Source organism: Phoenix dactylifera, chromosome 1, assembly GCF_051530095.1.
Source record: "Phoenix dactylifera cultivar Ajwa chromosome 1, Ajwa_hap1_PhDact_Kaust_v1.1, whole genome shotgun sequence".
Classification (NCBI taxonomy): Eukaryota; Viridiplantae; Streptophyta; class Magnoliopsida; order Arecales; family Arecaceae; genus Phoenix; species Phoenix dactylifera.
Window position 1 is genome coordinate 198,064 of NC_143190.1, and position 24,639 is coordinate 222,702.

General features: G+C 35.3%; 1 protein-coding gene across 3 annotated transcripts in view; it reads left to right on the forward strand.

Annotated features, from left to right (window-relative positions):
• HOS1 (ubiquitin-protein ligase) overlaps positions 1-24,639 on the forward strand; it is a 41,940-nt gene that overhangs the window by 3,612 nt on the left and 13,689 nt on the right. For 2 of the 3 annotated variants that reach the window (XM_008793138.6, XM_088715511.2), the window contains exons 3-7: positions 6,018-6,408; positions 6,535-6,669; positions 6,787-6,962; positions 11,984-12,397; positions 12,488-12,646. In XM_008793138.6, the coding sequence (XP_008791360.1) occupies positions 6,018-6,408; positions 6,535-6,669; positions 6,787-6,962; positions 11,984-12,397; positions 12,488-12,646 (1,275 nt within the window). The remainder of the gene's footprint in view (positions 1-6,017; positions 6,409-6,534; positions 6,670-6,786; positions 6,963-11,983; positions 12,398-12,487; positions 12,647-24,639) is intronic. The other variant, XM_026805098.4, reaches the window with a different exon arrangement.

Genomic DNA, 24,639 nt, shown 5'->3' on the forward strand with positions numbered 1-24,639 from the left:
GTCTTAGACCATTACGTGGTTACGGTATGTCACTTGCAATTATGATATGGATTACATTCCCAACCTATAGTTATTTAATTGTTAAACTAACTTGACTCATATAACTTGTTCATCAAAAGAATCGGATCAAATCAAGTTGAAAATAACATATTTAACCCATCAAAAAATTTCATAATATATAATCAATTTCATTAAATTTACTATCCTGCTAATAACCAATAAGCATTACAGAGTTTTTTCATGAGAGTAGCTAAAAGGTATTATGCATCCCCCTATATCAATAAATTATTCGTAATATACCGTTAATTAATTAATAATCACTAATGTATATAAAACTATTACCAAATAGATTGTGGTCAAATGAAGTTGTAAATGGCATATTAAACCAGCAAAAAATTTTAAGTACATATAGTACATATAATAGTCAATATATTATCATTATCTCTAAAATATATTGGATATATGTAATATTAATTAGTGAAAAAATATTTTGAAGATCTATTTTGTTGTTAAATAGTCAATATTCTACAATAAAATAATATGTGTTGCTAACAAGAATATGTTTAACGCTGAATCACTATTATTGCTAAATCACATAAATAATTTGCAATGAAAACTATTTCATCATAAAGTTATACAACGATGTATGGGTGATAAAATCTAATTCATTGTTAAATAGTTAGTATTATAAGACAAATGTTGCCAATGAGGGTATATCTAATTATGAAATATGATCATTGCTAAAAGTTAATTAGATAATTAGCAACAAAAATAATTTTTATTGTAAATTTTTTCAAGGAAGAATGCATAATAAAACATTGTTTTGTCACCAAATACTCTACATTATGCAACAAAATATTATTTTATTTCAAAAAATATTATTTAAATAATATTCTGTGATGAATGTTTTATTTCGTTGCCTTACAGTACTTGTTAGTGAAAAATTGTATTTTGTAGCAAAATATTTTGTCGTTGATTAACCATTTTGTTGTAGAGTGTATAGATTCAACGGCGAGGATGAGCTGAAGGAATGGATGGAAGTGACGATGGGATCACGAGGGTTATAGTGACTCTCAATGTAGGTCTAGATAACAAAGAAGATTGTTAAGAATTGCTTCTCTGGGAGCGAGATAGTAGAAGCAATCATTCACCACCTAGATTGAGGCAGAAAAGGTTGGTGAAGAGGGCTTGATGGTGGCAGTGGTAGATGAGGCAAAAAGACACTAACCAAGGAAGAGAGAGTAGAAGCCTAATGGGGTCTAGATTCCCTCTTCTCTCTACTAATCCCATGTAAGGTGGGAATATTTAAGTTCCACTTGTTCTAAAATCAAGGGGAATGGAAACATAAAATTTTTATTCTGTTGAGGACCTAAACCGCGCTTGTGTTTAAAAATGCAGTGCGTAAGATCGCATACACGGATTCAGTCACCTGATTGTACCAATTTCCCTATATGCCAAGGTTTTAAATACTGTTGGGATAGTGAGGCATCCCACTTTTCTGAGTGCCTAGAGTGGGCGAGTCGGAAAATGGATTGGGAAAGGACGGGACATCTACTAACCTAAGTGTCGGTAGGGGATGTCTTGTTCCACAGAAATATGGGGATGGCCCCGCCCCTGGTATTTGAAACCTTGCTATATGCGATTATTAAATGCACTCATACTACCTATGGACCAAATAAGCTGCCCACTTAGCAATGTTTGACCATGTGCTCAGCCTACCTAGCATCGTGCAGCTACATATGTGGCTTGCTTAGTCTTCTTAGGCCACATATGTGGCCCACTCTTATGTGGGCCTATGTGAATTGAAAGATTCAAGTCGATGGTTAGGTTGAGAGTAGATTTTATGTGAGCGGCATATTAGTGTTAGTAACATATTTTAATTAAATAAATGCCTATTGTTCTTAGATATTGAGTACTAAGCAATATGCACTACTTGTTAGTTGTTTTGTAATAAATATTGCCATTATTTATCCAAGAAATTTTACTATCATTATTGTTGTTTTATTCTATTTAAATATTTTATTTATTTCTAAATAGTTTAGAAATACTAACTGCATATCTGTTGGCATATGCAGCCTGCATACAACCGCTGCTTTTAGAACAATGAAAAAACAAAGATCTAAAAGAACTAGTGAGTTTTGCTGGTACCTGATGGAAAAAAATGAAAGAAGAGAAGGAACTTAGAGATGGCATATTTTAGATTTCAATTGAAGAAAAATATGGTGGACATTTAAAAAGCATAGTGCGATTAAAGAATTTACTGATAGTGCTAATATTTGAAAAGCTGTGATGAGTGTTAGAAGTTGATATTGATGACAATAGATCCAGCCATGTTATTTCTGCACAAATGCAAAAAATGCTATGCCTAAGGCTCTAATAGGTAGACGAACACAACAAGAACCCTTTTATTGTATTCAAAATCTGGTGCACAAAAGAATGGAGCGAGAGACGAGCATACCTAATTTAAATAGAATTCAGTTGATGGATTGGAGACGTGAATGTTGGTGCTATGCTATTAACAATTACTTTCAGGAGCTTGCCCAAAGATTAGGACTGTTTTTTCCTAGTTGCTTTGACCAAAGGACATTGTTTAGTAGCTGTAAACATAATTAGATTATCCAGCATATCAAAGTGAGAAAGATATAATTTCACTACAAATGTTGTAGTGAACAATGGATTACTACTAGGAGTAAGACAACTTGCCCTTATGCTGAGATTAGTCAAACTAGGAATAGAATGGGCTAGTAGTTGGGCTAGTGTAGGGTGACTGATACACATAGAAAGAGCCCTTATGCTGAGATAACTTTACATAATGCCAACTATGGTGGTGGTTGTGTCATAACCATGGTTTACAGTATTAGATCATATCGCCTGGTACCGGGCATACCCTATTGTATTGGCAGCAAACTGATAAAATTCGGTGTGGAGTGGTACCGAGTGTCGGTAACATGAACTAACCTGTACCGTACCAGCATGGTACTAGTATGATTACCATAATTGGTAGTGGGAACCATGGTCATAATGGTGATTTAGATGGTGGTGTTATCATGGCCTTGATGCCATTGAGATTGGTGTAAAGATATTTGATTTTGATCTAAAGATGATATATCAAATATGTCAATGATCAAGAACAATAAAAGTTCAAAAGACCACATACCTATGTGCCAGATTGTTAAAATTACCACCTAGTCATTGGTCAACAGGCCTTTGTTTTAGTTATCAATATATATGTATATCTGCTTTTTTAAGCCATGCTCCAAACAGTGGTCGCCATACCGCCCTGTATCACCTTGTACTTGGTGTATCATACCATAATAGTAGAGGTCCGATGTGGGATAGGGGTTGACCTAGCTTGTATTGAGTGAAACTGATTGGTTCTTCCTAGTTTCATGTTGCATCGATCTGTAGTGACATGCTTTGGGCAACACCATGGTTGGGGATAAGAAAAAGGATCTCCCAACCCTATGTTAGTATGGGGAGTATGCTGTACTAGACCAGGCGTACTGTACAGTAATTAGAGCTGGTCATGAGTTGGACTTGAGAATAGAAAAGGTCAAATTTTAAATAGGCCCGGCCAAAGCCCGATTAAAAATGAATAGTGTTCAGGCCCAAAGCCCGGCCTGTGATAAGCTCTAACTATAATGATAGGATACCGGTACAACCAAGGTCCGCCGTACCGGTACCGGTCGGCGTACCGGTGGCCGGCCGGACCGGTACGGTACCGGTCCGGTCCGATACGTACCGGCCGGTACCGGTACGGTACGCGGTGGTTTCAAAAACCACAGCGTGCGGCGCTGTGGTTCTAAAAAAAAAAATCGTACCCGTGCGAACCGGCCGGTTCGCACCGGTACGAGGCCGGTACCGGCCGGTACGGGCTTCGAACCGAACCGGCCGGTACGGGCCCGTACCGGCCGGTTCGGATAAAAAACGGAAAATACCGATTTTTTTGCCGTTCCGGTACCGGTCTAGGACCGGACCGGTGCGTACCGGCCCGTACCGGCCGGTACGGCATTCCATGGTACAACAGCTAGTGCTGGTACAATGAACCTTGCGCCCAATTTTTTTTTTCATTATTACAACTAAAATAGGGTACATTTTCCTCAAAATAAGGTGAAATAATGTAAATGAAAACTTAAGTTATAATCTCCAAGCTTCTCTTTCACCTAACCCAGCACCTCTCTATTAGAAGTCTTTGGTAAGTGGCAATCAATTCCTCCAGTCCACTGGTAGTCCTATGTCTGCCAATTTGTTACCCACCAGATGATTTCCAACAGCCTTACATAACCTCCAATAGCCCTTTGCGAGGTTGTTGGTTGTCGTATGTCTGCTAAAAGGCTCCTAAACAAGTATCAATTTTGCCTTACTTTTATCTCTTATCTTCCTAAGTTAGTTCCTGATGCAACACATGCAGCTAGTAGGTACTATGACCACTTGGACCATGCCAAACTTTGCATGAGCTAGTGGATTCACGAGAGAAGACTTCAAATTTTAGCCAATGGATTTTTGCATAAGTTTTTCATTGAAAAACATATCGAGTTTTAACTAGGATATTTGTAGCATGTTTCCTTATTATTGGGTCCTATTTCAAGTATGATTTTTTACCGGGTTTAATGCCTGAATTAGGGTAGGATTATGTTCTATATATATGCATGTAATATATTATATGGGGTAATCTTTTGATATATTAATAAAATTTCTTGGAGAGAACACCCTTCACCAAACCATGAGTTCTTCCATGCAATTTGCTTCTATTAGTGGGTTGATATTTGAAGTGTAATCCCGGCAATCAACTCACTCTTCATCCTCCTTTTATTCTTTTTTTGCCTCACTTTTTACCTTCTCTTATCCATTTTCTTCCCCCTTTCTTTTTCTTTATCCATTCCTTTTTCTTCTCTTCTTCTTCCCTTTTGTTTTTCTATTTTCATCCTTATCTTCTCTTCTTCTTTTACCTCTCTTTTTTTCCCTTTTTCAACTTCAACTATCTTGTAGTCATTTTTCATCTTCCCTGTTTATTTTTTATTTTTTCAGTTTTTGCTGATTGTTTTACTCCTTTTGCTTTATATGTTTTCAATTCATTTTTCTCCTCTATTATTTCTGTTTTCTTTACACCTTTTGTTTGACCTCTCCTTATTTTGTTTTTGACAGCATTACTGTGACTTGTGGACTTGTATGTGATCAAATCATTTCTTGGTTTTAGTTAATCTTATTCCCTAATATCCTATAATAGTTTGTTTAGTTGTTTATCTTTATGATCTGGAAAAAATAAGGTTAATAGCATATTTTTGACCCATTTATTTATTTATGCATTTATGGTCTTTCAAAAGATGGGCTACCTAAATTAGGCAGTCTGCCTATTTGACTAGGCTGTAAGGGTCTGTGTCAACTAGAGAATACCGAGATGCCTTGCTTACCCTGTCAATGGAGGTGAGCCAATAAATCATCATTGTGATGTTGGTCAAAGAAGCAGATTGGAGCATATGTCGATCCATCCAATTGGCAGGGAACTAGCAATTACTGTGACTAGAGAATCATGGCACCAAACCTTGAGTTATGTGACGCTGGGAATGAACTATAATTAAGCATCCTTTGTTACAAATGTTGTTTCTCACTTATATTCTAAACTTTATCTATGAAAGAAGTGAACTAGTTAATTCAAGCTTCTTCACTTACATTTCCAGCCAAATCCTATGTCCACTTTGGCATAGATGAGATGCTATATGCGGCCAAGATTCAAACCCTTCAGTGATGTTGCTAGTTTGCACTCTAACATTGTTAAAAGATCCAGGATTGTATTTTCTCATGATTATGTCCTCAGTCTTCTGTTTGTCTGGCCTTTTATCTTTAGAATTTTGACATAATTTTTCTGGAGCATATATATATACACACACACACACACACACATATTTCTGAAATATTCTCACAGTTGCTGTGTTGTAAAACCTTACATAAATAAAATGGTTCATTTGCTAATAAAGCCTCATGTGAACTGTCACTGTGATAATGCCATCTTATATCAGGATGCACTGGAGCACTTGGCATCAATGGATCTAATTGAACTATGTAATGAAGCAAAGATTGAATGTTGCCGAGCAACTAGAGATTTGAGGAACTGTGGACGCTATGTGCAACACGTACTTAACTCGTGTGGGCATGCCTCTTTATGTGCAGAATGCTGGCAGAGATATGATGTATGCCCAATTTGTAGAACACCAATACCAAACAATGGAAATAGAGTCCGACTTCGTCTGTATTATAAATGCACTGAGGCTGGTCTTATCTCCAAACGAGATGATGACAGATTTCAAGAAAAGGAAGATGGCAGGGAGCATACAATGGCTGATGTTGAACGTCTATATTCTCTGTTCGATGTTGCACTAGAAAACAATCTTGTTTCTTTGATTTGCCACTGTATCCTTCTCTAAACATTTATCTTCCTTGAAATTGTTGTGTAGATGCTCATAGGCGCATCATATTCACATTTTATCTGCTTTTCAGTTTTCTAAATTTTCCAGTTGTTACCTTACAAATACACAGATGTTTCAGATGTCTGTATGGATGAGAATGCTGTGTCAAGTGATCCTGTTCTTGCTTTTCTTTTGGATGAAGTGGTTGTGAAGGACTGGTGCAAGCGAACATTTAAGAAAATCATTTATGATCTTCATGAGATTTGTATCCTAAAGTAGTTATAGCCTTTCGTGAAGGATAAAGTTTAGATTTTAGAAGTTTGTAAATGTGCATCAATGTTTTAATGGACATGTTACAGGTTGTGGCTTAACAATGATATAGATAAACTTGGTCTAGAGGCAATGCAATCTGAGCTGTCTCTGTTGCAAATGTTTGCATTGCAGTTAACTGGCATTTCTAATGTTCTTGAGGTTATGGATTCATTGTTTAAGGAGACCTTTTCAGGTCAGCTTCATGACTTGCATCACCTTTTGGAGAACACATTGAAGGCAAAGCAGGTTCTCTTTCCCACTCTACTAATTGCAGCTACGAGTATGTTGTAAAAACCAATTTTCTATCTACTTCATCATGTTAATATACCATGCTTACCTACATCTTGTTGCATTCTAGAAACAGAAAAGAAACTAATTTTCTGAGGGCAGCTGGAAAATTGATTTATAGCCTTATATTGTTTTTTCAACATTTCTATACAGTTACATGACACGGAAATGGTTCCCACATATGTAGTGTTGTTTTACTCCATTCAGTTTCTTCCCATTTTACTCTTCTTTATGATTGATCTGCTATGCTCTTGCTCACTGTACTTTCATATATCTGATACCTTTGTTTAAAATTATGTTGTCACACATTTTCTGTCCATAATTTGATATGAAGTCCTGGCTACTCAACTTAGTAACATTTATCTAAGGATGTAGTTCTTTGCAAGTATAGGGGAAAGGAGAAGAAAAGAATTTTATGTGCAAAAAGGAAAGTGTGACTGCTTAAGTTGTTTGGTTCAATCAGAAATGGTAGACCATTTTTTCTTGAACCATGTGGAGGAATGGAGATGAAAATGGAGAGATGTAAGGAGAAGATTAGCTTTAATTGCCCCTGCTTAACGTATGGATAAATTTTCATTTTTTTTGATCTTTGAAACAATAAAAGCTGAAGCTGAAACTTCTTATGCTCATCAAGAATTTTTATATCCTAAAGTATAAAACTGTCCTGCAAGATGAGCAACAGAGAGGTCCCCCCCCCCTTCTCCTCTCTTTTTAAGTATCTGCTACGGAAAGCAAACAAACATGCGGTGAACTACTTTAAGGGCCTGTTTGGGTGCACTAGAATACCATAGGATTTTTAAGGACCATAGAAATTCGGGATTCCATGGAAATGAAAAAATTTAGCCAGATTTAATTTTTCTTTTTCCAGGATTTGCATGCGAGAGGTCATGATGCTTGTTACCTGTGCTCATAATCTTTTCAATGTTCTAACTCATCCTTAGTCTTTCCCTTCTTTCCAAGCGTTGTCATGATTGGGTGCTACATTCACCATCACTTTGGCTGCCCCACCTTGCAGAAGTCTATCTTCTCTCTCTAACTTTATGTAAATTAAGGTTGGGGGATGGGTTAGAAATAAAAAGGAGTGTTACGGACTGGATCACAGAGGAACCTGTTGAATCAATGTTGGAAGGCCATTAAAAGAGGTGGAATTTTAGTAGGAAATGATGATTTGAAGAAAGAGGTTGCAGGAGGGAATGTGGGATGGAAGGCTTAAGTGAACTCATTCTTGAGGCCTTTCATGATGCTTTGATGAATGGGAGAAGATTGTGGCTAGAGGCTTCTGAAGCATGAGTGCCGATTGGTTTTGAATTACTATTGAGCATTGAAGGGGAAACATACACAGTTTTGAGGTACAGGGAGAGGAGGGAGGGAATGTAATTTTTTAATCTTCTTTAACATTTGTTTGAAAATGTAGAGGACTTGCACTAAGCTTAGCATTGTTGCATGCTAGTGCATGCCAGCTACTAGTGTGGAGTGTGGTGACGGTACATGGTGTTTAAAACTTTACTCAACATTTTTTTACAATGCTCAGGTCTACATTGAATACAATTGATCTGACTTGCAACTCCTAATTGAGCATAACTAATTGCTATACATTTATTTCAAAATATCTTGTACGTGGCTAGTTAGATCCAATCCAACCCATTCTTTAACTTGTTGGTCTAACTGCTAATTTCAGCATTTGGTTTTATGTGTTGATTAAGGAGGTCGTCGATTGAATCCTACCTGTTCATGGTTGTAGAGAACATGCTTAGGCAGGGTCCTCATCATTCTTATGTCAGTCACCATTCCGGCATCATTCTTATGCTGAACACCATTCCAACATCATTTTAATGCCAGACATTGAAACATTTTACTAGACGATTTTATGATGACTTTAATTGTTAAGTTTTGCAAGATCTCAAACCTCTTTGGCCCCGTTTGGAGAAGCTGTTGGCAGTAGAGCTTTTGGAAGTAAAGCTTTCTGAACTAGAGCTTTTATAAAAAGTTGTTTGCTGTTTGGTAACTATATTTCTAAAGTACTGTGCCACTTTAACATGTGTTTGATAAACAAACTGAGAAAATACTTTTTGGTATGACAAAATGACCACAAAGGACATTGCATACTATTATACAACAGAGCATAAAAAAATATAATATGTATTAATACATACATATTATATTGGGGGAGCTGTTAGCAGTAGAGCTTTTGAAAATAGAGCTTTTGGAAATAGAGCTTTTATAAAAAGCTGTTTGTTGTTTGGTAATTACATTTCTAAAGTATTGTGCTACTTTAACATGTGTTTGGTAAACAAACTGAGAAATTGAGAAAGTACTTTTGGTATGACAAAATGACCATAAAGGACATTGCATACTATTATACAACGGAGCATAATAAAATATAATATGTATTAATACATAAATATATGATATAGTATAATATTACTGTAATTTAATATAATATTAAATTATTTAACATAACATATCAATGTATTATGATATAATGTAATATAATAATATATTTATAGTATAATACAATAATAAAGATATAAAATATTATAATTATTAGCATAAATTAATTTTTCATAATATAACAAATTTTCTAGCTAGGTAATAAAATTGGTTAAACAATTATTAAAGGGACATTTTGTGTAATTGTTATATTTTATCACAGGTATTTTGGTCAAAAAAACAGCTCTCCGATCGGGCCTAAAAGTGCTTTTCTGGAAAACTCCAAAATGGAGCTTCTCCTAAAAAACTGCTTTTAGCTTTCTGAAAAAGCTAAAATAGCTTTTCGAAATTTTTACTAAGGCCCTGTTTGGGGGAGCTGTTGGCAGTAGAGCTGTTAGAAGTAGAGCTGTTGAAAGTAGAGCTGTCTGAAGTAGAGCTGTTATAAAAAGTTGTTTGCTGTTTGGTAACTATATTCGTAAAGTGCTGTGGTAGTTTGTTTTGTGTTTGGTAAACAAACTGAGAAAGTACTTTTGTATAACAAAATTACCATAAAGGACATTGCATAGTATTATACAACAGAACATAATAAAATATAACATAAATTAATACATAAATATACGATATAGTATAATATTATTGTAATATAAAATAATATTATGTTAATATAGCATAATAGTAATATAATTATTAGAGTAAATTAATATTTGGTAATATAACATAATATTAAATTATTTAACATAACATATTAATGTATTATGATATAATGTAATATATATTATATTTATAGTATAATACAATAATAAAAGTATAAAATATTATAATTATTAGTATAAATTAATTTCTCATAATATAACATAATATTAAATTATTTAAAATAACATATTAATGTATTATAATGTAATGTAATATAATACAATATTTATAGTATAATACAATAATAAAGGTATAAAATATTATAATTATTATTATAAATTAATTTTTCATAATATAACATAATATTAAATTATTTAAAATAACATATTAATGTATTATAATGTAATGTAATATAATATAATATTTATAGTATAATACAATAATAAAGATATAAAATATTATAATTATTAGTATAAATTAATTCCATAATATAACATAATATTAAATTATTTAACATAACATATTAATGTATTATGATATAATATAATGTGATATTATATTTATAGTATAATACAAAAATAAAGGTATAAAATATTATAATTATTAGTATAAATTAATTTTCCATAATATAACATAATATTAAATTATTTAACATAACATATTAATGTATTATGATATAATATAATATGATATTATATTTATAGTATAATACAAAAATAAAGGTTTAAAATATTATAATTATTAGTATAAAATAATTTTCCATAATAATTTCCCATAATTTCTCATAAAATAATTTTCCGCGGTCCAGGGGCTCTTCTTCGTGGTCCACGCTCGAGGAGGACCTCAGCATGGGCCGCGAGGTTGATGATAAAAAAAAAACAATAGATTGATTTTGGAAGGTATGGAAAAGGATTAAAAAATTTTTCTTCTAAAATGTGGTTCAAGAGATGCATACAAAAATTGAAAAGAAAAATACCTTTTCTTACGGAAGGGAGTCTGACGGCTAGGGTTCTTGGCTCCAGCAGATTTTTAGGTTTATAAAGGGACAAACTATGTAATTATGTTATTTTAATATGAGCATTTTTGTCAAAAATACAGCTTTCCGAAAAAGCTGAAACAGCTTCCTCCCAAAAGCTCCAAATTGGAGCTTCCTCTCAAAAGCTGTTTTCAGCTTGCCGCAAAAGCTGAAACAGCTTTTCGAAAAATTTACCAAACACAGTTTTTCATCTAAAAGTACTTTTGGAGGGCCAGAAAGTGCTTTCTGGCCCTCCAAAAGCTCCCCCAAACAGGGCCTAAATACTCCTATTTCATCTAAAAGTGCTTTTGGAGGGCCCGAAAGTGATTTTTGGCCCTCCCAAAGCTCCTCCAAACGGGGCCTTCATCTCTGTTATCTCTTTGCTTTCCTATGAAAAAAATAGTTGCAAATCTATTGTTATAGTGTGCCAATGCATCCAACTATCCCTTAGAGTTTATCAACTTTCACTCCATATTTCTTTATAGAAAATTGAGTTTTTTTTTTGCTGCAATAGAAATTTGAGTTTGAAACCGATTCCATTTCTTTCATTTAGATTTGGTGCTCTAGATTATTCAGTACTACCTGTCCCTAGAACCCTAGTTCTTTAGAAAATTAAGAGGAAAAAAAGAAATAGTTCATGTCATTGTCAGAGTTTCACTTTTGCACATATGGTTTAGTCCTTAAGAGTGAGGGATCATGCACAAGTGACAGGAAGGCCGAAAGGATCATGTCAGAATCTCTCTTCTCTTGATTGCTGACAAAAATCTAATGCATTGATTATTTTTTATTGTTGAAATTGTTCACAGATATTTAGTGTTGGAGCAAATGTATAACTAGTTTTACACTATTGCTCTATATAAAATCTTGTAATGTATTTTGATATTATCTTTTGGTTCTTCAGCACTTGGAGGTCATGATTTGGTGTACAAGGCATCAATTTCTTGAGAATGTACAGTCACGTTTCTCTAATTCTGCCTTATGGAGTATGCATGTCCAAGAAAGAAAGTCAGCTGCAGTTAATCGGTCATGGCCTGAGTTCTCAAGTAATTTGACAGATTCTGCGAGGTCAAGTGCTTTCACACTTTTCATTGAGCAAGCATTATCAAATCTTGGGATTGAACAGAGTTATATGGAGAGAAGCAAAGAAGAAGTGGATATTACTTTGTTGCAGGATGAAAATTCCCTGCTGCTTTTCCATTCCAAGATAGATGAGGACAACAAAAATGAATGTTATCCATTTAAAAATTTGCGAGTTGCTACTGATGTACTGTTTTTACATGGAACTTCTGATATGGTGGTCTGCAAACATGCAATTGTATCCTTGACCTTCGTTATTTGCTATGCAGCTGTGATACTTGTATTGGTGCCTATGTGCTTCCCTCTTTTTTCCTTAACTTGTTTGCAGTTCTTATACTATTTGTTTGATAGACATTGGACTCTACCTGATGTTGAATGGAAATATCTAGTTGATGATTTTGCTTCATCTTTTGGTATGACCAGACAGTCACAACTTGAGTCTTTTGTTTTTTATCTTCTGGATGATCATACCTTTCCAGCACTGCAGGTACTTGTACATTGTTTTTTTAACCTTATTTTGTTAGTTTGATCTATGGACATGAACTGGTTTGTGTTGTTGTTGATATATGTTAATTATTCTTGTCAGAACTTGCATTTTTAGAAGTTGATTTAATGGTTCGGTAGCATAGTTGTTTTTATGTCATACATACATCATAACATCAATATTTTATTACTAAACAATTATTAATCTTTTAAAACACATAAGTTTTATGAAACAAGAAACATTTCTGCCAAGGTGGGCGGAACCGTCTCGAATCGGATAGTTCCGGCCGTTCCAAGTCGTAACGGTGGCTCCCCGGTACGATTTCGGCAACAGAAATGAGACCTATTGCTGGAGCCGGAGAAGAAGGAAAGAGAGAGCGAGTGGGGGAGAGAGAGAGAGGTCGGGATGCCGGCGGAGGCCGCGGGGGGGTTGGCATCCGCCAGCCTCTGCCAGCCTCCCTCCCTCCCCCTACTCTCTCTCTCTCTCTTTCTCTCCCACGGTACAGTGCCCTCTGTCGGTACAAGCTTGACACTGCCGTACCGACTCGTGCCGCCGGAGAAGCGGTAGGATGCCCTGTACTGGTTCCTCCGACCTTGATTTCTGCAAATATTGAGATGTTATTTCTTCAACTTTACCTTAGAAACCTGTGCCTTGTGGATAAACATACATCCATACATATATAAATACTTACATAAACATATACATATATTTTTGCCTATTAGCTGTTGCCTTTCCACTGATGTATAACCTGTTAAGGGAAATAACCTTCTTATCTTTTACTTTATTTTCCATTTCATTTTATTCTTTATTATTTTTTGGAGATGGGATTTTAGTTTGACTTGTTGGCCTACTTCAAGTTTACTTTAATGACTGTCCATTTAAAAATCCTATCTAGGTATTATATAGATCATTCCATCGTAGTTGGCATTCCCGTGTGATTAGTTTTCCCTGGTTACCTTTTCATTTATGTACTTCTCTACTTTTGAGTTCCTTTTGGGCTAGGTTACCTTTTATCTTGCCTCTTACCCTGCTTATTGGTGGCTAGAATGAGGCTGGTTTTACTGCACCATGGTTCATTGTATTGGACTGTACCAACTAGTATCAGGCATACAGTACCATGCCGATAGCAAACCAATACTTGGATAGAGGACATATTGAATGTTGGTACCATGAACCGACCCATACTAACATTGTGCTAGAATGGTACCAATATGGGTATCGAAACTAGTATTGTGAACCTTATTGCAGATATTCGTTTAAGTGTACCTTAGAGGAGCAAATGCAAACTTGAGTTTTTTTCTCCCAATCATGGATATGGCTGCAGGAAACAAATATGACATGATACATGGACATTTTATTACAAATAAAGAAAAATAGGATAGAAGTATGGTACGAATACGATACACTCCTTTTTTTTGGCATATGTAACTATATCATATAGTATATACTTCATAGAAACTTTGTAGTTATAGGTTTCCTTGCTTCTTTTTGTAATAGGCTATTCTCTCCCTTTTAGGGTACACATAGGTGTCTTTTGCACTTCTAATCATTGTGGACCTAGTTGTTGCTCGCCAAACTTGATTTAATACATAACCTCGTAAATCCCAAGAGTTTCCAGGGTTTGTGCAAATTATACCCAAAATGCATCCTTACCTTGTCCGCTACCATTTCTTTTTTTTGAATAAAAAAAGATGGATATTTACAAGAAATATCTAGTACATATCAGTTCTTATCTAGGGTGTATCTAATTCTGATACATATCAGACATGCACATGGCTACATTTTGGAAGTATCAGTGTCATAGTTCATATGTCCATGGAGAGGATTATTGGAATCATGTGCACTAGAGGGGGTGAATTCATTTGTAAGGACAATGCTTGGCGACTGCATGCTTCATTCTTTGCTTCTTGAGTTCTTTTTTGTTTAATGGGTATTTTTATATTAATTTGCATCTAAATTTGTGTATATATTTTCCTAGGTAGAATAAGACTTGGAAAGTATCCAACTCTTTCCCATTAGAAAAGTTTTTGGTTTGGTCAGGACTAAGATTGACATTGGAGTAAGAGGTTACACATTATATTCCATCGATTTGTAGAAAATGGAAGAATACATGATGATCGTGACTATGATTGTAATACAGTAATACAAGATAATTGAGAGTTTGAGACCAATAAAAAATGTAGAGTAGATCAGACCTCCAACCAAATGTGTGGCATTTCTTCATCTTCCCATTGACCACACTTCCCCTCTTCTCTTCCCACGAACCAAACTAGTCCCAAGTGTTTGAAGTCCATTAGTTTCTGAGTGGTTATCTTTTAGTTGCCTTATCATCAAGTATGACATGGACTGATCGGTCATAGTGTCATCCTAATCACATATTTTCCATTAACTACAACCTATCTTGAAGCTACATTGATGTAGTCCCCAAAAGCTACATTGATGTAGTCCCCAACCTATTTTGTGGATGATTTAGGAATAAAGAGCTTCAAGTGTTAATCATCACTTTGGTTGAGTTAATTGAGACCTCATTTGTTAATTTAGTCATTTGTCTTTGTTCTGTTATCTTTTTTATCTGTGTCATTAGTTGGATCCACATGATATTCTATTATTTTCTTTTGCTTAGTCGTTAAATCACTTACTGTGACATAAAGTAATGGCTATGTATCTGATATTTATTTTTTGTTTGGTAAACATGATAATTAAGCAGTAATGACATGTAGTTAGGTTATAAGTGGAGAGTATTATGGTCACAGGCCACTTTTGGGTAATCCATGAATAGTGGCTGCCATTTTTTAGCGATGTAATATAATTAGATGATGTAATATTGATGAATGAAATATTTTTCCTTTCCATTTGAGTTTTCCCTCATGTGCTGTGAAATCGAACATGAGCCCATCTGGAGCAAGTTTGGGTTATCTTTCTTTCTAGTCTTCCATCATATGATGCAAAGTTTGGTGCAAGGCCCTTCAGAACAAGTTCAGGTAATCATATCTCTTTCTCATTTTCTATTCTTCTCTCAAGTGAGACTCCATTGTGGGTGTGAGACCACCATGAAGATGCTCCAGATCTTGTCCTTTTCATTTCCTTTATTCTTCTTCCATCTATTCTCTTTGCAATTTCATTGCACTTTTCCTCTGTTTTTCTTTTGTTTTTCTTCCATCTTAGTCCAAAACTTCAAGATGAACAATAATCTGATCAAATTTAAGATTTTAGTCCTAAATTCTCAAAGCTCCATGAGCTTTAATTTTTTCAACCCATAGGATGTCCTATGTCATAAATTCTAATTGATAGTTCATTTCCATTTTGTTACAATCCTGCTAAGACTATCAAACCTGGTCCATGCAGCAGGCTAAGTTCAAATTCTCATATCTTCCTTGTTTTAGGTCTCAAATAGGTCAAAATTATACTCGTTTCAAAGCTATTGATGTCTACTTTGACATGGAATTGGTTTCACCAAAGATTCAAAATGGTTTAAAATTTATTGTCACTCAACGGTCAAAGGATCCTTATCACTAATGTTTCTCTTAGCCCTTGAACTCTAATTTATTATCACTAGTTTTTGTTTTTGTTTTTTTTAAAGTTCTAATAGGCACAACCAAGGTTCGCTATACCGGTCGGTACTGAGCATACCGTACCCGTACCGATGGGTACCGGTATCGGTACACCAATGTCGGTACGCTTGGCGTACCGCATACCGTACCGTACCGACACTCGGTACACCTATACTAGTGCGGCACCGGTACGAGGTTCGGTACCGGTACGGCGAACCTTGGGCACAACATTAAGCACACATATATAGAAACTGTACTTATAAAATAGATAAAAATAAAAAATTAGGCTTAGGAACATGCAGGATGTTACATGAACTATACATTTGGAAATATTAAAGATATTGTGTGTTGAAGAGCTGATGAAGGACAAGATAAGCAATAGACTTTGTTTATTTTCTCTAACATGTTGCAATGCACAAACTAGGGATGCCAACAAACCAAAGATGGATTAATTGAAACCGAAGGAGCTTGAGTCTATTGGGTTTGATATTCGTGAAGATAATGTTGTATATACATTTTAGTCATCAAAAGTTTGATTATGGGGCCTAAGTGAAGGATTGGTAGTATTCCCATGTCTTTTTTGCTAATTATATTTTGAACTTAATGCTAATATTCAATAGGTACCATAATGTATTTTATTTGAGAAAAAAATAAATGAAATGCTAAGTTGGATTTGGAAGATAACCTTAGAGGATAAGGGCTTACATATTGGCAAAGCAAAAGCAGAGTATATGGAGAATAATTATTGTGAAAATATAGGCATAGATCTAGCCTAGATTGATGGACGAGATGCCACAGATTAGTCCATTTCATTATTTGGATTCTATTATACAGAATAATCGGCAAATAGGTGAAGATATATTTAAAACAGTTAGTTGGATGAAGGGGAAATGTTCTTTTGGGTATTATTTGATCGATAAATACTCCAACAATTTGAAAGAAGCCCACTGGCCCTTTTTGTTATATAGCTAAAAATAACTGTTACTTGGATGCTTGACATGGATGCCAAGTGTCTGAGCTCCTTAAATGTTGAGCACAACAATCAATCTCCAACAATCTAGACATAGGATATATTACACATGCACACATACATACTTTGCATCTATGTAAAAGCTATTGCTATGATATCCGTGCAGAAAGAAAAAATTGAAAAGTGGGAGTACGGTTTTTGTCTGGAGAAGCACTAATAGGTTGCATGGTAGTTGGATGTGAGATGAAGGTAAAGGAAAGTGCAAGCACCTGTTGCCATGCTACAGATATAAAGCAAATCCAAAGATCATTTGAGCTATGATAGGGGACAAGAGGGTCCTTATGGAATAATCATGACTTTGCGAGTTATTTACTCATTAGGTTACTTAAGATGTGTTAGTGTATTTAATTTAATTATTAGCCATGATATCTTTATTCTAAAAACATAATGGTGCTTCACTTAAACTGTTCATATAATGGTGATGGATTTAAATCAAAGGTTCAAGACTATAATAAACTTCACTAAAGTATCCAACACTCAAAGTAGAGCCTACATGATGAAACTCGTAACGATACTTTTTATTGATGTTATCTGGGCACTTCAAAATGGTGTCCAACTATGCCATGTTGTGTCAGTCTCTTGCAATGTCCATGTCTTAATTAGTGTTGAAACTTCTAGAAACCTTAAAATGGAGTGTCTAGGTAATGTAGTCTAGAACAACGAATAATAAAGAGGTCCTCAGAAAAGTTGGATTAAGCAAAGATAAAAATGTTGAGGTGGATACGTGTTAAAACTAGGAAGGTTAAGTAAGAAAAGAGTATGCTAGTGGAGCTTATGATTTGTACAAATTAAGAATTGGAAATCAATTTATTAAGATGGTGTGGGTATAATAATTAAGATTTGAGTGGATCGCAATAAGAAGTGGTACTTTAATCTTTGTTAAATGATGTAGGACGGACATTGAAAATCTTGAAATAATATGAAGCTTCCCTAAATAGAAATGCTGGGCGAATGAGGACTTATACAGCCAACCCCTAGTAGTTGGGACAAGCCATAATTCTTGTGGTTATAGTATGATTATGAATCTTTTACTGCCATGTCATAACTGAAAAATTAGTATGCAAGTATATCATACTTAGTTCCAAATTTTCCTTTATAACTAGGGATTAAGTGATAAAAAATTCTCTCTATGTTCATTTACGTGCGCCCGCGCGCGCGCGGGGGGGGGGGGGGGGGGGAGTTAATAGGAGCTTTAAAAATATAGAAATATAAGTTGCTTTTATCTCTGCTTGAACTTATTGGTTGTAAAACTCTAATTTTCAATTGCTTTTAGCTTTGAGCTTATATCAATCATATTGTGCCATAACACGCACAACATGTCTGGACATACTGTTGCAAGATTCAGAAGAATTGCTAGGAGTATTTGCATATATCAAAGAACAATGGTTGCGGCTATATAGTGATAAGTACATGTTTTGGGCTTAGACATGTATTGATTGTTATCAATACATTATGTAATGTAAGTTCCAAGGTATTGAGTGCCAATGTCATGCTGTACTAGTGCTTGGCATGCTTGGCAGATACTGCACTCGAACATGCTGAGTGCTTGCAGACTGTTGGTATTGGACTCATGCCACTTGCTGGCGAGGCATTGGTACAATACATGCTATGCTGTATCAATTGAATTGGCAGCACTAGAAATCATGCAATCAAATCCTTTTTAATAGTTGGTAATACTAATTTTTTGAATTTCAAAATGAGATTGTTAAGAAGCAAATCTTGCAAAACTTGGAGATGCTTTTGGTCTAACCGTTGTTTGGAATATTCCTATGGAACTCAAAGACTGAAACTACAAAGAGTGAAACCATAATTTTGCAAATTTTAAGATTGGGACTGGTTTAGGGTTTTGGCTGCAACTAACTTGTTAGATTAAATTCATTTCAGATATGGACTAGTATGCCATTTTTTTGTTGATTCATAATTTTTCATACGTAAGAAAACACATTATGTAGATTAAACTTAAATATTGTGGGTTTTGAGAGCATTATTTTTAAAAAGCAGTTGATGCAACTGCATATGCATATGCAGCTCTCCAACCATCCTGCACAGAGTCTAGGCTACTTTTGAATGTAAACAGCCATATGGTAAATGCTCAAGTGCCTTGCATAAGCCCAAGCACCTCCTGGATATGCAACTCTCCACTTTTACAATTTTCTTAGCTATTTTGATTCTTTTTATATCTTTTTTCTAAATATTATTTGCTATTATTAGTATAAATTTTTATTTGTAATTTTTTATTTTTAAATATGAATGTATAGGCTTCCACCTAAGCGGCCACGTACTGCTTAGGCACTCTGAAGTAGCTACTGGTATAATGTAGTCAATTTCTGAAATCTTTTTTGGAAGCATTGCAACATTACATTCCAAAATTTTTTGAAGGATTTTTTGACATAAGTTTGTTAATCTTAAATATCAAGTCTCATCATCATCTAAGTTGTCACATGTTACTTTTCCATCTAATAGTAACTCTGAACATGAGTTTTTTTAAACATTGTGTTTGAAATTATTTTTACCTTTGCTTCGGTGTAAAGCCACTATATCTATATATATCCAATAGTCGGAAACAATATAGTTTTCTCTTAAATGATGCCTACTTTATATACTTGACTTTTTCTTTATAATTCTTGTTTTTATACCTAATTATAGTTGGTATAATTTTCAACAGGAGCCACTGAAACTAGAGTTAGAACCACAAAAATTTCCAAAACTAAAATTTTACTTTTGAACCATAGGTCAACTAATATGCAATTTCTTATCATATTTTAGGTATTGTAATGTTTTGGTTACTACATAATATATCTTGTGGTTATGGTTATTAAGTAAAAACTTGTATATAAAGAAATGGTAAATAATACTAGCTTGATACATATTTATGCTTAATAGGACTTTCTGCTGGAAATGTGAACTGTTCAGTAATGATGTGCAGTATATTTGAAAAGTCAGCGAAGATGTTTCCTGCATAACCAGCATAACCATTATAGAGTAGCTCTTTTTTAATTGCTGTTCCTCGATCTTGTATTTTCTGTATAGAGATAAATTTCAAAATCATGATATATGCATATCTTGATTTGCATGCCCGTGAAAGAATATATGATGTTTTTATAAATTTTCAAAAAATCTGGTGCGTTATTAATTAATAGGATATATTTGTTCTTACAAATTTCTTGGATATCTTGCATTATATGTAACCATTTTTCTTTCTTTGTTAGGGGAATCATGGGAGACGTTAGGTTAACATTGGCTCGCTTGTTTGTTATTTAGGTTTTAGGGACCAATAGATGCTGGATGACTGGAGAAATATTGTGGCGCCCATTTGTAAAATCAATTTGCGTAGAAAAGTGCACTAAATATCATGGAATTAAACTTCTAGGCAAGGATTAAAGCATTATATGCCTGTATATGTGCTAGTCATGGTTGGCATGGTACATACCATGTCCTGTCATCCGACACCGAGTCATTCTGCCCAGCATCGGTATGTGACTGATATGGACCGGCACAGATTGATTTGCATGACACGATAGAACATGCCTCTGTGCCATGTTTTTGTCCAGTTGGTATGGTAGCTGTTGCTTGGTGCAGATTGGTACGGAAGTTAACAGGAAATGCTTATAGGAAAAAGATCAAAAAAATATAACTACAAAATCAAAAAACCAATTTGGTTTTATGCTTAAGCACTTGCTTCTCAAGCTGCATTTAGACTGTAGTCATGCTTGAGACTGGAATGGAGGTAGGCTTTTACCTTTGGGATCTCAGATAATGTTACCACTACTTACTATAATAATTTAAACACCTCTCTTGTATTCATTCCATGTTGACAACATGATGATTTCAGCTAGTTTGATATATCTTTGAAAATCATAGTTTTGATAAAAAAAATATTTAGAATGTTGATGTTATGATAATTATTTAAATTTTGTGATGATTTGAAGTAAAATTTACCATATCTATACAAAGAAAAGTTCAACTTTAACGATCATACTATTGTTTATTTTAATATGATAAAATATAAAAAAAGGGCTTTGTCTATCATTTAGCAGATCAAATCATTAATCTCAAGCAAAATTAAATCTATATAGAACATTATTTGTAATATTATGATCATAATTGAATCAGATATTCTTCTCAATTCCGGCAAGTACATAGGCTAGGAGAAGAAACTGGATGTTCATGAACTGATCATAAAAATAGCATATTCAATTGAAACAAATGACTGAACAGAATAAATGAATGTTACCTATAAGATAACTATTAAGAAGAAATGAAAACATTATTCTTCTTGTCAAGGGATCTTCTTGGTCACCAAATAAGCATTGGAAACCCGAAAGACATATGAATTAGGAGACCTATATTTATTTATAATTGATGAGAGTGAGTGTTTAGAAGGGGCAATAGGTTTGGGTGCAGTACTGGTGAACATTTATTTTCCTTTTCTTTTGTTATGTACTTAGAAGAGAAATTTTAGGAGGACTAGAAGAGAGGTTTTAGGAAGGCTGGTTTTGATGTATTGGCTGGCAGTTTAAGGTGAGGGACGTGATTGGTTTGGAGGGGCTAGTTTTATCATATGATAGTGGAATGAGGTAACAAACTTTTACCAAGATTTTAGGAGTAGAGGCAGGATCAGCACCATATACGGTTTTCTGGGGGAAGGGGGTGGGGGGTTTGGACTTTAGCTGAACATAAGAATATAATTAAGGCCCTATGGTGTAACCTTATATGTTTATTCTCAAGAATTAGAAAAGAGAGGTTACATCGATTCTGTCAAAGCATGGTGAATCTGTATATTTATTAGTTTAGCAACTACTATGGCTAGTTTTGTTTGGACATCCAACATGAAGAGTCTTTCAGATGTGTCATGAATCCTTCATGCCAAACACTTAGATATCTGTCAAAATTTTTGGTTGCAACTTTGAGAGATTAATGGAGAGTTGGGCTCTCCTAACAATGAGTTTGACCCACCGTAGTACATTTAAAGTGGACTTTTATTCTTTGTAGACAAGGATCGCCGAATTGGCTGGTTTGGGGCATATTGAACTGGACCAGCTGGGAACTAGCATGGTTCAGCCTGTAAATTTGAGATGAGGCTGGGTTGGAGTTAAACCCCCCAGGTTTGTGTTTATTAAACTCCCCTCCCTGCCTGTCCGCCTGCTCGCGATGAGTCCCCCCACATTGATCGTGATTTTGAGAGAGTGCCCCCTCCCTACTGCTCGCAACCCCCATTCAGGAAATTGCTTGCAATGGCCCGAGAGCACCTCTCTCTCTCTATCTCTCTCACTCTGAGGGTTAGGGTCAGGGTTTACCTCGGCCCTCCCCCTTCCTCCCTTCCTCCGCCTGTCTCCCTCTCCTTCCCACTCTCTCTCTCTCTCTCTCTCTCTCTCTCTCTCTCTCTCTCTCTTGCTTTGAGGGTAAGCATTTCCCTCAGCCCCCTCCCTCCCTCCCTCCTGCTCCCCCTCTATCTCCTTATATTCGGCATGTTCGGATTGATGGTGGTACAACCTCCAATACTGTTTTGATGAACCTTGTCTGCAGAGACAGGCCAATGATGTAATAACCTAATAATTTTGTAAAAATGCCGTCTTTCTTATATCCTAAAGCTAATATGAGAGTTTGGATGAGAAAAATGTGCTATAAAAGACCTCAACAAATAATATACTTACTTCCTTCTTATAAACTATTTTAAAATATAAATCTGTAATTAATTTTCTGTAATAGCCTTAAATCTCCTTTTTCACCTTGCCGACATGTTTTAATCTGTTTCTTGCATTCATATACATGCAAAACTAACCATATGATTAACCAAGGGGCTGGGAGTCATTGACATTGAGTCTTATTTTAGTTTTTTATTTATTGTACTGCTCTTATATTTCTGCTTAATTTTTAGTTTTAGTGGATTCTACTGAGTCTATGGCTTAGATTAAAACTTCTTATAGTTCTCTAGATGGCTAGATGAACTTATCTCAAGTTAGTACTAATGTTTCAAAACCTGGCTATGTCAGCCTGTTGGAGCTGTCAGATGCTAGCTGTGGCTGGTCGGGTTGGATCTAAACATATTTTTGATTAAACCATTCAAATCTCTTGACTTGATGGTTCAACCATTTGAACCATGCAGGTCAACAGCTCATTTACTAGGCCAAGTTGATCCAAGAAATTTTAAAGAAAAACATAACCCTAAGCCACAATCCTATTATTTTTCCTCATCTTCTTCCTAATTGAAGCCATGAAAGTGATGAGCATAAAAATTCGACCATATCTACTGATGTGATAGCTCTTCCTTTTCTTGATCTTCTATTGAGCTTGGTGGTGTGATGGAGGTGATGAAGGTGTGATTGGAGGGGGTTGAGTTAGTGGGACTAGAGGGGAGTTCATGCTAAGGCCAAACACGGATTGAGGAGTGGTACTGTAAAGGAAGTGGTCCCAGATAGGGTTGATGCCATGGGGTTGAAGGTTTTGATGGAGGGGAATTGAGTGGCAGGGTTGATGGGGTTGTAGTGGCGATGGAGGCGAGTCTAGAAGCTGGCAGAGCTTAGGCCTACAGTGGTGTAGAGGAGGCATGGAGGGCTCATCTTGGGAAACAGTGGAGGGAGTGCATGTTTTATGGAAGAAATGCTGGGACTTGGATGGGAGTGGTGATCTAAAAGGCTATAATTGAGGTCTGGGTTATCTAGTTGAACTCTGCCGTGGTTGAACCACTGATCCATGACCCAAACCTCAAAACAGTTTTGTTTGGGTCATTGGTTCTTGAACGCTGGTTTGTATGTTACATCAGCCCATATTATAGTTGCCACACAATCTATTATAGCTTTATTGTTCATGTTTACTAAAGTGTAAACAATGCGTTGAGCAATAACAAGGCATGTTAATGATAAATTAGGAAAATGGGAAAAGAATATGTTTTAGGTTTTATAAGTGGGGTTTTTTCTGGGGCCATTGCTTAGTGCAATAGTAACCGCTTGGGCCGACAAGGGGAATGGTACATATTCGAGTGTTGGGCAGCTATTTTGTGTAAAATAGTGCCAAAGGTTACGTCTGTCCAGATTAGGAAAATGGGAAAAGAAAATGTTTTAGGGTTTTATAAATGGGCTTTTATCTAGGGGCCATTGCTTGGTGCAATGGTAAAGGCTTGGTTTGACAAGGCAATAGCAAGCCTTGGGCAGCCACTTTGTGTAAAATAGTGCCAAAGGTTAGGTCTGTCCCCATTTTGCCCCATCGAAGATCCTGGATTTTTGGAAACATAACTAGGTAATGACACTTTATACAAAAGGATTTTATCTGCAGCTTTTAGTGATTTCAAATGAAAAAAGACATCTACTTCATCAGGTTTGCCCCTTCCCTCTATCTCTTCTCTTCCCTGCTCTTTTCTCCTTTTGTCTCGTCTTTTCTTCTTTTCTTGCTTGCTGATTTATTTCACAATTTTGCCG